At 34.8% G+C, this 15,235-nt stretch overlaps 1 protein-coding gene across 1 annotated transcript in view; it reads left to right on the top strand.

The window, feature by feature from the left end:
* FYB1 (FYN binding protein 1) overlaps nt 1–13,384 on the top strand; it is a 50,731-nt gene extending 37,347 nt beyond the window's left edge. The window contains 10 exon segments of the mRNA XM_082336760.1: nt 451–520; nt 1,076–1,216; nt 1,873–1,904; nt 2,978–3,047; nt 4,457–4,562; nt 4,868–5,030; nt 9,670–9,703; nt 10,844–10,875; nt 10,995–11,013; nt 11,015–13,384. Coding sequence (XP_082192886.1) covers nt 451–520; nt 1,076–1,216; nt 1,873–1,904; nt 2,978–3,047; nt 4,457–4,562; nt 4,868–5,030; nt 9,670–9,703; nt 10,844–10,875; nt 10,995–11,013; nt 11,015–11,078 — 731 coding nt within the window. The 3' untranslated portion in view covers nt 11,079–13,384.
* Nucleotides 13,385–15,235: the final 1,851 nt, after the last annotated feature.

Here is a 15,235-nt window from a genome sequence, read left to right as displayed (position 1 = left end):
AACTGAGACCAAAATGGGGAGCTTACATTGCACTTCCCTCTGGATTCTGTGGGTGAACACAAGATGTCACTTGCTGAGAGGGTTGGTCTCACATCTTCAATCATCCCTTGAGTCACACACAAAAATTTAAAAGCCACCAGTCATCATAACAACTGGGCCAAAATCTGCCCTTGAGAATGTCATCGAATACAGTGTAAAGGCATTTGTTTTCAGTATTCATGCTCTTGTGATTGGCAGTGCCACGTTTAAATGCTGTGCATGGCATTCCCAACTGGGATAAGTCTAAATCACTGTTTTAATAAATAGGCTGTGCTGGTTTACAGAAAGATTCCATTTGCAAGCATATTGCACAAACTGCACACATCTGACATACTTAAGAGGCCAGTAATGAATACTCTATTCAGCAGCATTAAATATAAATGCATTAATTCACCATTTAATCTGTTAAAGAGATATTCCCACCTCCTCCTTCTGATCAAGAAATTTATGATGGGATTGATGATGAAGATGCTGTAACTAGGTAAGTTTTTGAATCATTTAAATAATTTGCTTCTTTAACAGAGTGTTTTCATTTCAGTTTTTAGTATTTTTTAATTAGACATAATAATTAGCAAGTATTAGGATGATCGGCAAGTGCGTATACATCAGGATGGATTCGTGAAGCTAAAAAAAGGGTTCTTTGGTCTTTTGGAGAAGTTTTATTCTGTAATTAATTTTGGTATGTCAGCAAAAGGAGCAGCAATCATGAAAATCCCCAAATCCCCAACTAGACAGAAAGGCTCTGAAATGAAAATAACAAACTAAAATGCTAGCTTGCTGAGTAGCAACACGAAAACAGTAAGCCACTAGATTAACATCTATATCTACAAATATATCTCAATATCTACAAATGACCAAACATACATATTTCTAGTTTACCATTTTAGTGTTTAGCATTTAGGTAAGTGTCCTCACCTTGTCCTATATGCATTGATGGAATTAATGAGAATTATGTGCATCAATGGAGAATTTAAACTGGACCTTTTAAAAAGAATGTTACATTTTACATTATGATAATTGCATGCATACTCCAAAGGTCTGTATCACAGGATGAAGATAAGAATGGTATCTGGTCCTGGGGAATCTTGAAGAGGCTAAAGGTCAAAGATGACAAAAAGAAAAGTGTACGAGAAAAAACAACCAAACTCAATGGGGCAGAAGATAATGGAGATATGTTGTAAGAGTCTGCCAGGAAATCACAGTGCACATTAACTAATTCTAATGATCACATGCTACTAACATGTTCTCACAGCAGCCTGATGAATCATGAATGAAATTGCAGCTCAGGATGATACTTTTCTGCAAAAATACTCACCTCCTTTCTTTTCACTTGCATAATATAATTACTCTCTTTACAAGCTGTATTTGTTGCCTAAATCTGATAATTAAAATATACCAAAATTTTTTTTTGGTGAAGAACATCAAAATAATCCATCATCTTTGTAAGTTTGCTGTATCCTCAGTTAAAATGTACTTTGCTTATCAGTACAACATAGCTGAGATAAACTGGTAAATCTAGTCCCATTAATCCAAATTTTAGAAATAATATGTGAAACAGAAAAATGAAAAGATTGTCTTCTACTCATCTTGCCTAGAGGTTAGATCAGCAACTCGTGTTTTTACCACCATCTTCTCTCATTCAGTTCCAAACCAGTTTACTTTGATTCAGTGGTAAAAATACATTTAGTCCATGAGTATTGCTGGTGTCAGTGGAGCTTCAAAATGTCTGGATATTACTTGGAACCCTTTTGTTGCAAGTTTTTTAAATGATTTAAATGATGCAAAAGCCTATTGATGTGATGTAAATACTTAATGAGCATCTTTTTTTTCCAGCATGTCTCCTTCAACAAAGCAGTTTGGAAAAGGTAATTAATAGCCTATTGTTCAATCTCCATATTGATTCCTGATCCTTTTTTATGTATACATTACTCTGTATCATGCTAGTTACAAAAATACATCGCAGGAAGGAAACAGGATTTCCCATTGCTTACCCAGTTCCAGCTAACAAATTTCAAATATTGTGACTGATTTGGCTACAGACAAGGAGATACAAATACATTGCAAGCTCTCTAGAACACAATTTAATGTATTTTTTAAGAAGTCATAATTTTTCTATGTGAGATTTCCATCAGTTCATTTTATTTGACATTAAGTATGAACAGATACACTTGGAAAGGAACAAAATGCAATACTTCAAAAGTAAAGAGAGATGCTTGTTGTTATTTTTATCACTTGCAGTGTCCTTGTAAGATAACACATACTCATAAATATCAGTTCAGCCATGGAATAAAAAGCAAGTTCTTACAATTTTTGAGGCTATTGCCTGAACTGAGTTCTAAACCTTTTATCTCCTACTGTGATTTTTCTAGCCATTGATTTGATGAGTTGAACAATTGCTTCCTCTCTACAAATATTCTGAATGTGATTCAAAGTATATTCTTGGGGTAAGAATTCTTTTCACTGCTTTGGCATTGCAAGATGGAGTAAAAACTAACATACATGTGATTCATATCCACTTCTAAGCAATGTTGCATTGACCAGAGTGCTATGGAAGTGCCTGAGTGTACGTTAACATCAAACCCCAAAAATATACTTTGATGCAACACAGTGGGAAATGGACTAATTAAAGTGAAGATTAAAGGCTATTGCATTAGCCAACATGTGCTAAAACTTGCTTCAGCTTAAGAAGATTAAAATATCAGTGAATACCTATTATTATTAATAAAGAGTCTTACTCTGAAAGGGTTGGCTGGTGTTTGTTTTGCACCGTACATTGTGCAAAACACAGAACCCACAGTTACTATAGACAATAAATGGCTACAGTACTTGCCGCAATTTTTTGTCAACTTAGCTATGCTACCATAGATTGTAACACAATGTATTCACTACTCAAGGACTGCGTAATAATTTTCCATTCTTTTAAACACTATTGTTTCAGATTGTGGAGACAATGATGTTTATGATGACGTAGATTCTTCAGACTTCCCTCCTCCACCGCCGGAAATCAAGCAAGTGAAAATGGGAATTACTCCCCTGATTAGAAATCTGTAGTACACTGTGAAACATTTTCAAAGTATTTACTAAAGTCAGATTGCTACTAATGTATGCTTTATTTGGTGTTGTCAGGTTTTGTAATTCTCCTTACCCTACTGTTGACGATGGCAGTTGAATGCTCCCTGCTTCCATTTCAGATGGAAATAATAATTAGACTATAGAATAAATAAGCATGCTTTGAATTTCAACAAATTCAGCCCCTGATGGACAAGAGGTAGAAATGAATGCGTTGCCTAAAGATTCTTCATTGTAGATTCTCTGCATGCAGTCCTCTTCCTATCAAAATTTGGGGACTGTTAAGATAAGTACTTGATCCCAGCTGCTCTAGTATTTTAAGAAAAAGGGAGATAGTGCCCTGTGTTATAAGTGTGAAACACCTCCGGAAGTGTAAAGTTCAACTTGGCAAACTTTCATCCCTGGACCAGGAAGTTATGGCCATCTCTGGACTACAGATGTGTTACGAGCACAGATGCATCTGTGAAGATGACTGCAACACGTCACATTCTGTTGTCACTAACTCCACTCAAGTGGACCTACAGGGTGCACTACAATAATCTAGTCTGGAGGCATTAAAACAGAGAGAGCTCTTTGAACTGTATATCCAAGGGAGAAGATGTGGCTCTCCTAACCAAATCTAGGTTAATTCACACACACACATAAATTCATCATCAGTGGAACTGTCATCCACAACTCCTACAGAGATCAGGAAGGATCAAAAAGTAGAGTTGGATTTTAAATTCCCAGGTACAGCATCAGGAAGGGCAGGTAAGGCAGGAAGACCTTCCATGCTCACTGGCACAAGTCAACAATATCAAGGATGTGGAAGAAAACCCAGAACTTGAAATGGGTCATGTAATGCACACTCCCTGGTGTAGTTAAGTCTCCTATGGGAACACAAGACTAACACAGGTGCTGTACGAAAGGCTGAGATGTTCCAGCTGCCTCCACAGTGGGACATGTGTTACTCACCCTATTGCCCAAAGATACATAGACTTCACAAAAATTGCTCCTTGCCTAGAGATCTCAAAGTGATGGGTATCATGTACCTAAACTATTTTCGGTAGATGTAAAGTTCTCATTGCTGTAGCAGCTAGATACTTTGAATAATTTTCCATATTCACTTATGTGATAGAAATACTAACATCAGAACTCATTAAAAGAGAAAAGCAGGAAAGACAACCCCAGCTTTTTATTTCTTTTGAAATCAAATCTGTATTGTATTATCCATATTACTTTTGTAGAACAACAAAAATATACTAAAGACACATGGAGGCAAATGCATTTTCACTAAAATTATCAGAAAGGTTGTCAATACCTCAGATGTGTTGCTAATTTTCTTTTCATCTTTAACCTCTTGTTTTAGTTCATCAAAATCAGCAAGCCTTGGAAAACGTAAATCAGATGAAAAAGATGCACAAAAGCTTAAAAAGATGGAAAAAGAAGAGAAAGAGTTCAGAAAAAAGTTCAAAGTAAGTTTTTTTCACATAAAATATAAAGATTAAAATATCTTTATGGTGTCCAAATTTGTATCCCCTAATTTGTAAATAATCCATTATTTTGCCTTTGAAAGGTAAAGTACTACTACTTGTAAAAATAGTGATCTGAGCATTTGTAAGTCCTAATGGCAAGCATGGGTACATTCTACATAGCATAAACAATTTGCCTAATTTTCAAAAATTTAGTAATAAATGGGAATATATTGTTCTAAAAAATGCATGATCATAAGGTTTACGTTGATGGTTTTAACCAGCATCTCTTTATTTTATTTTTGCAGTTTGAAGGTGAAATTAAAGTTCTTTACTCTACCACCACAGTCCAGGATTTGCCCCAGAGAAGATGGGGACCTAAAGAACTACAAGTTAAACCAGGGGAATCTCTTGAAATTATAGAAAGTACAGATGACACCAAGGTCCTGTGCAGGAATGAAGAAGGAAAATGTAAGTTTTATTAAAAAGCTGTAGTACAAATCAAGTTGCCAGAGAATGACTGAGTAAGGATGTGTAAAAAACCCTCTTTAAAGGGTTTAAAAATATTAAAGCAGAGCCTAACACTTGCTTTTTTCCTTGCCTGGTGGTTGACAAGAGGTAGATTGTTGTTATTTTATTATTGTGTTTTAAGAACAGCTCGCCATAAAGAAAATTAAAGCTACAATAGACAAGAGATACCAAATGTGAGAAAAAGGACAACTTAGTTATGTAAATCTTCTTTGCATCAACTCAGATTAGCAGATGTTTTTGTTGCTTCTGTCTCCCTCTATTTGCCAAAAAGAGCATAGCTATGATACCCCACAGAATCTAGTAAAAGTAAAATCCATGCTGCACCTCAGGGAATCACTTGCCCGTTGATTGCAGCCAAGGGAAAATCAATAACAATATTCTTACTTTGGATTGCCAGAGATGGAGTTCAATCTTTTCAACAGGCTGGGGGGGAAACTGTTTAGGAGTCTTCCCCCCAGCCCCCAGCTGATCCAAAGCACATATCCTCATTGGATGCCTGCTTGTTTTGGGAGCTGTGCAAGGCCTTTCAGTGTTTCTTTGAAACCCTTGGCCAGCGTGTGTATTGGCAGAAGTTTTTGCATTTTTGGAGAAGTCTGGACCATCTACCATTGGTTTCAATTTCTTAATGTGTTTCTGTTACAATACTTTTCAAGTCTCCTAATGAAAATTCACTTTGTGTAGGAACAGACTACATTCAAAGTAGCAGCACCCTTCTGTTCACCTTTACTTTTTACCTCTGACCTATCTAGAAGACAGTCCAATGCCATAAACCTCTGAAGTGGATTCAGTCACTTCTAATTTTTTCCTCTCTGTACTCAACTGTTACAGTCTGGAGTATAGCCTTCTTCCTGGCAGGCCTACAGGGTGAGGAAGAATTTCTTGCTTAACACATATGTTTTTCAAAATACGGATTGCAATAGCGTAGCCACTTCCCAAAGAGCAGCTTTCAATGCTGTGTTTTTTGAATCAAGCTAAAGACAAAGTAGAAAGCAGTTCACGTTGGCTGTGTTCCTCACATAGTCTTCAAAGCCTTTCAAATAGTGACAGGAACTACTGCTTTGCTATGCATAAAAGAGCAAAACAAATAAAAATATCCTCCCTGAAAACCTCTGAGTAGTTCTCTGTCAATTTTCACATTAATTAGTGAAGTTTGAATCCTACTTCAGTTAAGTGCATGACAGTTTCAGTTATATGCTCTAGTTGCTCTAGTTCCTTGTATCTTGTATCATTTTACCTTTTGAAGGCCAGATAGACTGAAAAACAACAATTAAAGATGTTTTTGTTACTTTGTTGCACATGAATTCTTCCATTTGATCGTCAACCTATGAAGCACTTCCATAGCTTCATGCCTCTACGGGCAGTTAAACAAAATTACAAATTATATTATAATGTCTTCCCACCTTTTTAAGCAACAGCTGATGACCTTAGGAACGTCTTCTGCTATGACTTATTTTGTTATGAAATTATTTGAAATTTCAAAAGTGAAACAAAGAACTGATTCTCATTTGCCTTCTCAAATTCCTTCTTACTGTTGCCTTGGTCTGACCAACAAAAGGTACGTACCTCCTGAAACACACAGAGACCTTCAATTCACTCTCATAGATTTTGATCAAACATTAGGATATAAATGGACTTCAGTGCCTGAAAATGTAAGTTGTGTCCTCTCCAAGCCTCCTTTACACCATCAGAGAGCAGCTGGCCTGATGTGTCATAGCTTTCGGTGGTGCTAAATGATCAAGATCGAGTGTGCGGACCTGCTGCCTTGTTCTCTATTATGGAAGCCACATAAGTATGAATAAATTAGTTAGAAACTGAAACTTTGGATGTGTAATTTTGGATTAGTAAGTTTGAAAGAGTGTTAGATCAGCAGGGGCTATATCTCCCACATATTTAGGGGCTAGGGACCATCAGAAGAACCTAGATTATGCTTTGCAGTGGCAGAAGGACTGGCACATGCACATCTGGCTTGCCAGCACACTGTGTTTGTACGCTGTGACTGTAAGTGAAGAAATTTTGCTTTCATGCATTTCACGTGAGAAAATTAAAAGAAACAGAAAAGATTAGATTAGCCAAATGATTTTAAGTGATCCCCGGTGAGACTTCAGGAGTCCTGGAAATTATTTGACTCTGCTTAAAGAGAATTTTAAAAAGATGCATCTTTAAAAAAAAAATCAATTTTCATGCCTTTATCCCAGATAATAAAATCTGGGGGAAGAAAACCAGGCTAAGAATATCCTGAATAGACAGGGCTTTCCCTATGTGTATCAACTTGCAATCAGCCTGAGAGAATACAGAGGTAACTGAAAATCTGCAGCACTGGGTTCTTTGACTATTGAAGATTATCTGCAGTTTAACATTTTTAGGAGGCAAAAGTTATAATAGAATTTATGTATCAAATCTTCATGACCCTAAAGATATAAATACAGGCAAATGAAGCAAATTTTATCTTACCTAGCTGCAAAACTATTAAATGCGTAGAACTATTTTTTCATTCATGTTACTGTTAAGTCTTAAACAGAAGCTAAAGCAGATTAGTGCCAAATAAAATATTATCACATGAAATTAATGCCTTTTTAGGCAACCTTCAGCTATAGCACAAGACAGAAGTTTTCTTTAAAAATGCAGTGTTTTTAATGTATTATGGCCTTCACAGAGCAAATCGCTAATCTACTTTATATATAGTGATTGATACAGCATATACTAGAAAAAACATTTATTTACATTTGAGTTTTATATCAATATATGATATCTACATATTTTAAGATGGAAATACGCCAAGTTAAAATGAATTATGCAAATGTTTCTTTATGAAGAAAAGCTTTATAGAAGAATGAGTTACTTAATTACTATTTGCAGGACTATTTTGGATATTAGTCTTGTCAGATAACCTTTTCAATATTCCATATAGGAATCATAGGACATTTTTATATATTGAAACATTGGCCAGTTGAAGACTGTGATAATTCAGCAGCTTTTGGGAACAGCACTAGTTCATTGTGTCTGATGCCAATTTACAAGGGAAGGTTTCCCCTACTAGTAAAATTACAGATCTTGAAAAGGGCAATTTCAGTTAGAATAAAATTAGGGCTTGGACGTGAAAAAGGCTTAACACAAAATACGAGATTTTTTAGCTGGACATTACTGTGCATTTAAAAAAAGAGAAGATACTTTCATGTCTTGTGTATCAGAAAAGCAAAATTCATGTGAAGGAGGAAATAATTCCTTAAGGTAAAAGAGTAAGATCTGGGGATTCAGCTAGACTGACCCGAAGGATCTCCACCAGAAATACTAGCAGAAAACTGATACTTTCTGTATTATATAATGGTTCCTAAGCACACGGAGCAGTAGCAACTCCAAGAATTCAAGGAACTTTACAAATCAAGCTAATAAATTTATTGTTATTATCATCATTATAATTATCATTATCATTATTTATTATTATTTATTATCAATTTACCTATGGATTATGTATGAATTACTAGAAACCTGTCATGTCAGTGTGACCATTTAAGCCTCCTGATCAATAAAAGAAGGAAACTTATACATTAATTTCAAATATAACACAAGATCACATTTCTCCTTTAGAACTGTCCTACTTTTGTACCAACATACTAATGTTTACCTACAAATATGTAATTACTGTTATGGCTTTCTCTTTGTTTGTATATGTTGTACCAATTGACAAGTATTTCAGTAGATATCTTTTACCAAAGACAGCAAGTAATTTTTTCAAGAGATTAAATATATTGAAGAAGAATATGTGTAGTTTTATCTGATTTTGTTAGTAATGCAACAGAGTAATACAATAATTCACTAGTGAATAGCTTTTCTAAGGTATTTCCATTATCTATATAAACAGTTCTTATCAATGTGATACAGTTAAAAATTTTTAATCAATTACAGTTAATGATAATTAATTGGTGTATACATCTTGAAAGATTTTTTTTTGCTGTAGGAAACTATACATATTTCTGTTACTTGTTATTATAATAATATTTATATAATATTTATATAATAATTTATATAATATTTATATAATAATATATATTATTATGTGGTTATTACTATACCACATTTTTGTGCTATAGTTTGTGAACTGTACCATATTTTGTGTTAATACCTATTGTTTCACACCCCTCTCATGCAACAAGGAAACTAAAATATAAGATGAAAACCTAATCTTGTATAACCAGTATTACTATTTTCTCCTTTCACCACTAGTTCTGTACACAATGGAAACCATTACAATGAAACAAGAGAAATGACATTTTATTAATATGTAAAATACCTGGCACAGTAGATGTCTAAGTGCTCTTGGAGCTACTGCAGTATTCTAATTGCCTAATCTAAGGCACCATGTTATACTAAACAAGCAGATAAGAATAATTAAAACTAAAATTGGACATCATAGCAAAATTTTCCTCGAGTAGATATCCATTGTACATTGTTGTCCATGTATTATGTCTTTCCATCTGAAATATCTAAAAGAGAAAAAATGTATTTCACTAGTGCTAGCAACATAAGAAATAACATGAATATTTAAATTTAACTTAAATACATATCTATTTCAATTTTACAGATGGCTATGTTCTGAGAAGCAATTTAGTTGAGAAGTAAGTACAAAGTGATCTTTTTGAAAAATCTGTTATAACACTCACTTTTGTTCTAAACTCTTTGTAAATAAAAGTGAAATGTAATTATTTTAGTATGTCATTCTAGTCCTGCAAATTGAGTTATTTTTACAGAGTTTAGATTTCTCAAGAATTAGTCACATACATCCACGCTGGAAATTTTCCAGGGCCCCATTCCTCATTGTTTAACCATAAACTCTGGTTTAAACCATGAAAAATTACATAAATTAAGCATTATTGGTACTAGAATCTATTACTGAACTGCACATTAATGTGATTAAGTGTATTTATGCCATTTTCAAATGTTTAACTAAAATGGACCAATTTCTATTTGGGTTTATTTTTATTTCAGTCTTATCGGGATTGAGCAGATTTGGCTCAGTGTTGCTCCAAATAATTGCGTGGAGTTCAGCATTCAGGTTCTAATCCAAAATTCTCATCAGACAAAGCCTTTCCATTCCCTTCTGTGGGCTTTACGTTAGACCCTTAAATATGAAATCAGATGTCACTTTTAGAATTGAGGTCTGCAAACAATAATACATATGTATAACATATATATAAATACCCTTATTGGCTTCTATGGGCCTGTTCATGAATCTAAAAGTGACATATTTTGAGAATTCCTATTCATGGAGCATATATGATTTATAGACATTACCTAAATTCATTGTCTAAAAAGCTGCTCCTCCAAAACCATTATGGCATTGCCAAGTAGAGAAACAAATAAGAATTTCAAGTGCATACCGAATTTTTTTACTCATCTTTTCTGGTTTTCATTTAAAAAAAAATCAGTAAGTATTTCATTTTTTATAGAAATATCTCTATGAGTTTGTTAGAATAGCTACTTAAAAAATTAATTAAAAAAAACTTTTAATAAAGCAAGCCTTTCACGTTAGAAAGAAATGTATCCAGCTTTACCCGCCACTGAAAATCCTTTGACCTGATCATCTTGCTCAACACTGTTCTGTAACCACAAAGGCTGCACTTTTCTAATTAGCAAATGAATTACTTGATAGCACGTCTGTACCATACTGCTACACTATTTTGTATCTGCATGCAAATAGTAATATATATCTGATGTCTTAATTTTTAATACATTATTTTTCTTTTTTTAACTTACAGTGATGGAGAGATTTATGATGATATTGGTGATGGTATGTTGAACATTTCAAACAATACAATAACTATATTCAATTACACCAACTCACTTTATCCTTGAGTCAAAGTAAGTACTACGCAATACTAATATTTTTGCATTCTATTTCCACTTCAGATTGCATCTATGATAATGACTGATGCAGAATTCTCTGCAAATAAGAGCTTCACTGAAGATCAAAAACTATTTCGGACTTCCTAATTGAGAAAGCAAGAGCAGTCACTAAAGCTGTTATGAGTTAATCATCGGTTACACTCTTCTAAATGTACAATTAACTTTTTTTAGGATTTCAGGCTTTTGTCATCCCTTGCTTTTATGACATTCGTATTGCCATTTATCTGAGCAATTAAAATTCAGGGAATATGAGCTAAAGTTAGGGTTACAATTTTCCACTTCCTTTCCACATTTGTGACAGTCCATGTAAAAACAGTTCTTCAATTAGCTATACCCAAAGAGGCCAGTTCAGGTCTATGAAGGATACGAAGGACAACAAACCCTGGGAACAGGTATTACTCTGGCTCTGGTCTATTAAACACCAGAGACTGCCACTCTGGGGAGGACAGTATCCTGAAAAGAAATGCTTCCTTTGGTGATAACATCCTGTTGTGAAAACAGGAAATCAAAAGTGGGCATCAGAGAAGACAATACATTGCTGACCTGCCATTCCAACTGCAATAGCGTGAGCTACACTGACATGTACAGCCATGTACCATTATTGAAGTTTCTTTTTCTGCATTGTACTAATGATAGCATGCCATCTTCTAAAATGTATTTGACCATGTTGCAATTACTTTTTGACGGATATTAATAGTAAAATAATAACAAAGTTGTGTGGGTTACATACAGCACTCTGAGATATAAACCATAGAAGAGTCTACTTTATAGTATAGTGTTGTTCAAAATATATTTAGAACATTTAGGTTAAGGTTTAATTTCTGTTTAGTTTGAAGATATGTTGTTGTTGTCACTATAGTAATTTAGGCATTAAAATGAACCTATAAACTTAGATAAACTGGTTGGAAATAACTTCTAGATTAAATCCGCATGTATTTTTATCACACCATTTTGATAATATCTTTTTCTTCTAAGTACTATATTTTACACTAGACTTGGCTAATTGAGAGTATAGAAGTTAAACTCCACGCTTATGCACTGTAGAAACAACATTTATTACTAAAGATCATTGGTGATGCTGTTATCTGAATGAGCAAGTAGCAAATCAAAGTAAAATGAATGGATGAATCATAATAATAAATATCACTTTGCACTTATATATCAGAACTCACCGGAAATGCAAAGATGGTTACAGTGAACTCCCAATAAAGAGGGTGAGCACGTGCAGAAAATGGAACATGTATTTGTAATGTGTGATGCTTTTGCTGTAGTGCAAGATAATCAAAAACTTGTAACAACCAGCGTGGCTGGATCAGTGCAACCAGCTCCTCTTGACAATCAAGTCCTATAATCCTCAAGGGAAGTAAGGTGCACTGTGCAAACCAGTGCAATGTAGCTAGCTAGCAAGTTTAGCTTATAAACAAATTTTGGCTCTCTTGAAGTCAGTGAGTTTTGGTCTGACCTTCAGTGGAGCTGAGATTTCATCTTACACACATGCCTTTTACTGATGGTTCAAAATACAGTAAATCTCTAAGGAGGTATAATGCTATGGGGATATCAAACATAAAATTAACTGTAGAGATAATAGCCTATAAGCTATTTTATACTGTATTTAAAATCACTGATAATACACTGAAAAGCTATATGCAAACTTGAGTTTCCTGTTCTATATTGTCTATTCAACCAGCATCCAGGCATACAAATACCAATTGTATGTGTAAACATCAGCACCAGCACACAAATTTAAAACATGACCTTGTATATTAAGTACAATGAATGTGTCTAGCTATTTGGCTATGTTGCTGCATGTGGTTACCTATTTTTCAGAGGCATTCAAGAGGGTATTTGCAGCAAATTAGTGATATTCCAAAGAACTGAGAGGGAATGGAGACATTTAGAAATATACAACCACTTGACAGTTAACAATAGTTTCATGCTTTACACAGCTAATAATCTCAAAAAGAGTTTGCGTTAAATTCTAACATATACGCCCAGTCTTATTTTAGTTTTAACTGATAGTAGAACTTCATGTGTTGCAGTAAGGCCAACAAAGGAACTTTCCTTTTGAATAGTTTATCCTGTGTTAAAGGATTTCAGTAGAACACAAACCTCTTTTTCCCCGTGAAAAAGAAGTTAATTTTATTCTTTGTGGGACTTTTCGGTCATATATTTTGAATAGCTTTTCCACATTCTTAGCCTTGATGTGCTGTAGGTACTGTGTTTCCTTACTGATTATACTGACTCAATTGGTCTTATGATACATGTAATCATCAAAAGAAATAATCATAAGATACTTTAAGCTAAAAATCTGTGCATTGTTTGCACAGATCAAATATAATGTGATTGTTAGAGGGTGTTGAAATGTATTTATAAGGTACGACACACTGAAAAATTACCGGTATTATATATTCTTTTCATTATTTTACCAATATGTTGTTCACTGGATGCATTTTTTTTCTTTCTTCTGAATAAAAGTGTGCTTTGTGAAAAAAAAATGCGCGTGCATCATCTTCTGCTGAAGCAGAACAACAGTAGCTGAAAAATAACTTCTGAAAATTATCACTGAGCAGCTGACAGAGTGTAAATCAACTTTATTATTGCTGCAAAGGCAGCACAACTACAATGTGGCATTTGTTTGTCGGTAATTACTATCCAGAAAGTGAAATGTAAGCAGAAAATCTTCTAGACAGGAAAATCTATACTTAGGGAGTTTAATAAAGACTGTATTTTAAGGGTTTCTCACCTGTAATTTATTCTATTATCTTTTAAAAGTCATAGAGAAGGAAAAGGAAAGCTGTTCTCTCTCTTGATATTTTCCCCTGTCCAAACTCAGTCTATAATTCTGGACTATTTGGCTGTGCCTGCTAAAACATTCAGCAGTGAAAACATCAAAATATTGACATAAAAATTAGAGTTCAGCACCAACACCCCAGTTCAGGTAAACAGAGCTGGTTTCCATCTGTGTTGTACCTCTACGCTGTCCCAGTAAACAGGCTAAGCAAAACAAAAACTGGGAGGACAAAAAACACTTGTCTAGTTCAGGAGCTTTAGAGCATTTCTCTGCTGTTACCGCACGCTCTGGACTGCAGGAACGCAGCTGATCTCCTGTGCATTCCTGTGTAAGAGGTTTATATTCTCAATCCACGTAATTGCAGATCCCTTGGCTACGCCTCCCATGGTGGTAACAAAACCCTCCTCTATGTGCGATCTTGTTGTATAATCCACCTCGACTGTGAAGACCAGGGCTTTAGTAAGGGCAAGGAAGTTCTGTGGAGGAACCTGGATTCGCTGTGTGACTTAGATTAGCCCTTACCACTGCGTTGCTTCATGACGGATACAGGTGTAAGCGTGTGCGCGTGTATGCATGTGTGTGCCTCTGTGTGTGTGTATATTTGATGTCAAATAAGACAACTTCTGAGGAAACTGATGGACCTGTAAAAGGATACCCTTATGACTTCTGCATAGTCATAGTCCCAGACTGTCCCACATGGAAAGGCTTTTGCATGTAGCTTCACTAGAGTGAAGCACTCAAATGGTAGGAGGTACAAGAACCGAGTCTGTATTTGCACAGCCTCAGTTGTGCCTCCTTGTGTGGATGCGTCTTTAACTGTGCGTGCAGTCTATAATTACATGATGGCTCAGTATTTTTTTCCACAGGATCCCCGCCTCATTTAGTGCATGGGCTGGATGAGACTTAACAGAAAATGCAGTTGTTCAGCCCTGCTCATTCAGTTTCTGGCCACTCCTTTATTTAGTGCAAATCTTCCCAAGCCTGTGCTGCACCCAGAATTATTAGCTTCTCATGGCATTCATCACAATGATATCTCAGATTTCCATGAATAATAATATATTTATCTTGTGAGAGAGGAAAATATTTTATCCCCATTTTTAATGTTTGAAAGGAAGGCACGAACAGAGCACAATTTGTGGCACATATCCATCAATCCTGGATATAAAAGCAAACTGCTAAAGCTAAATTAATTATATTTTTAGTACTTTCCTAGATTAGGACTCTCACTATTTTCTCCTCCTCTTCTTTGCTTCAGTAGAAGTGGTTAAACACAAGAAGGAGAGAGAAAGCCCCTTGTGTTTAAAAAGTATTAACATCCAAAATGTACATTCTAAATATACCATGTTTACAGTAATAAAAAGGGGGCAGGTAGGGGATACTGATTAAAATTTAATTTAAATAATAGTTTAGATTGTATTCTGAAACTTAATAAAAACTGGGGACAAATTCTAGA

This window comes from Platalea leucorodia (genome assembly GCF_965183815.1).
Source record: "Platalea leucorodia genome assembly, chromosome: Z".
In the NCBI taxonomy this organism is placed as follows: domain Eukaryota; kingdom Metazoa; phylum Chordata; class Aves; order Pelecaniformes; family Threskiornithidae; genus Platalea; species Platalea leucorodia.
Note: the sequence above shows the minus strand (reverse complement) of the source record. Positions and strands in the feature narration are given on the sequence as shown.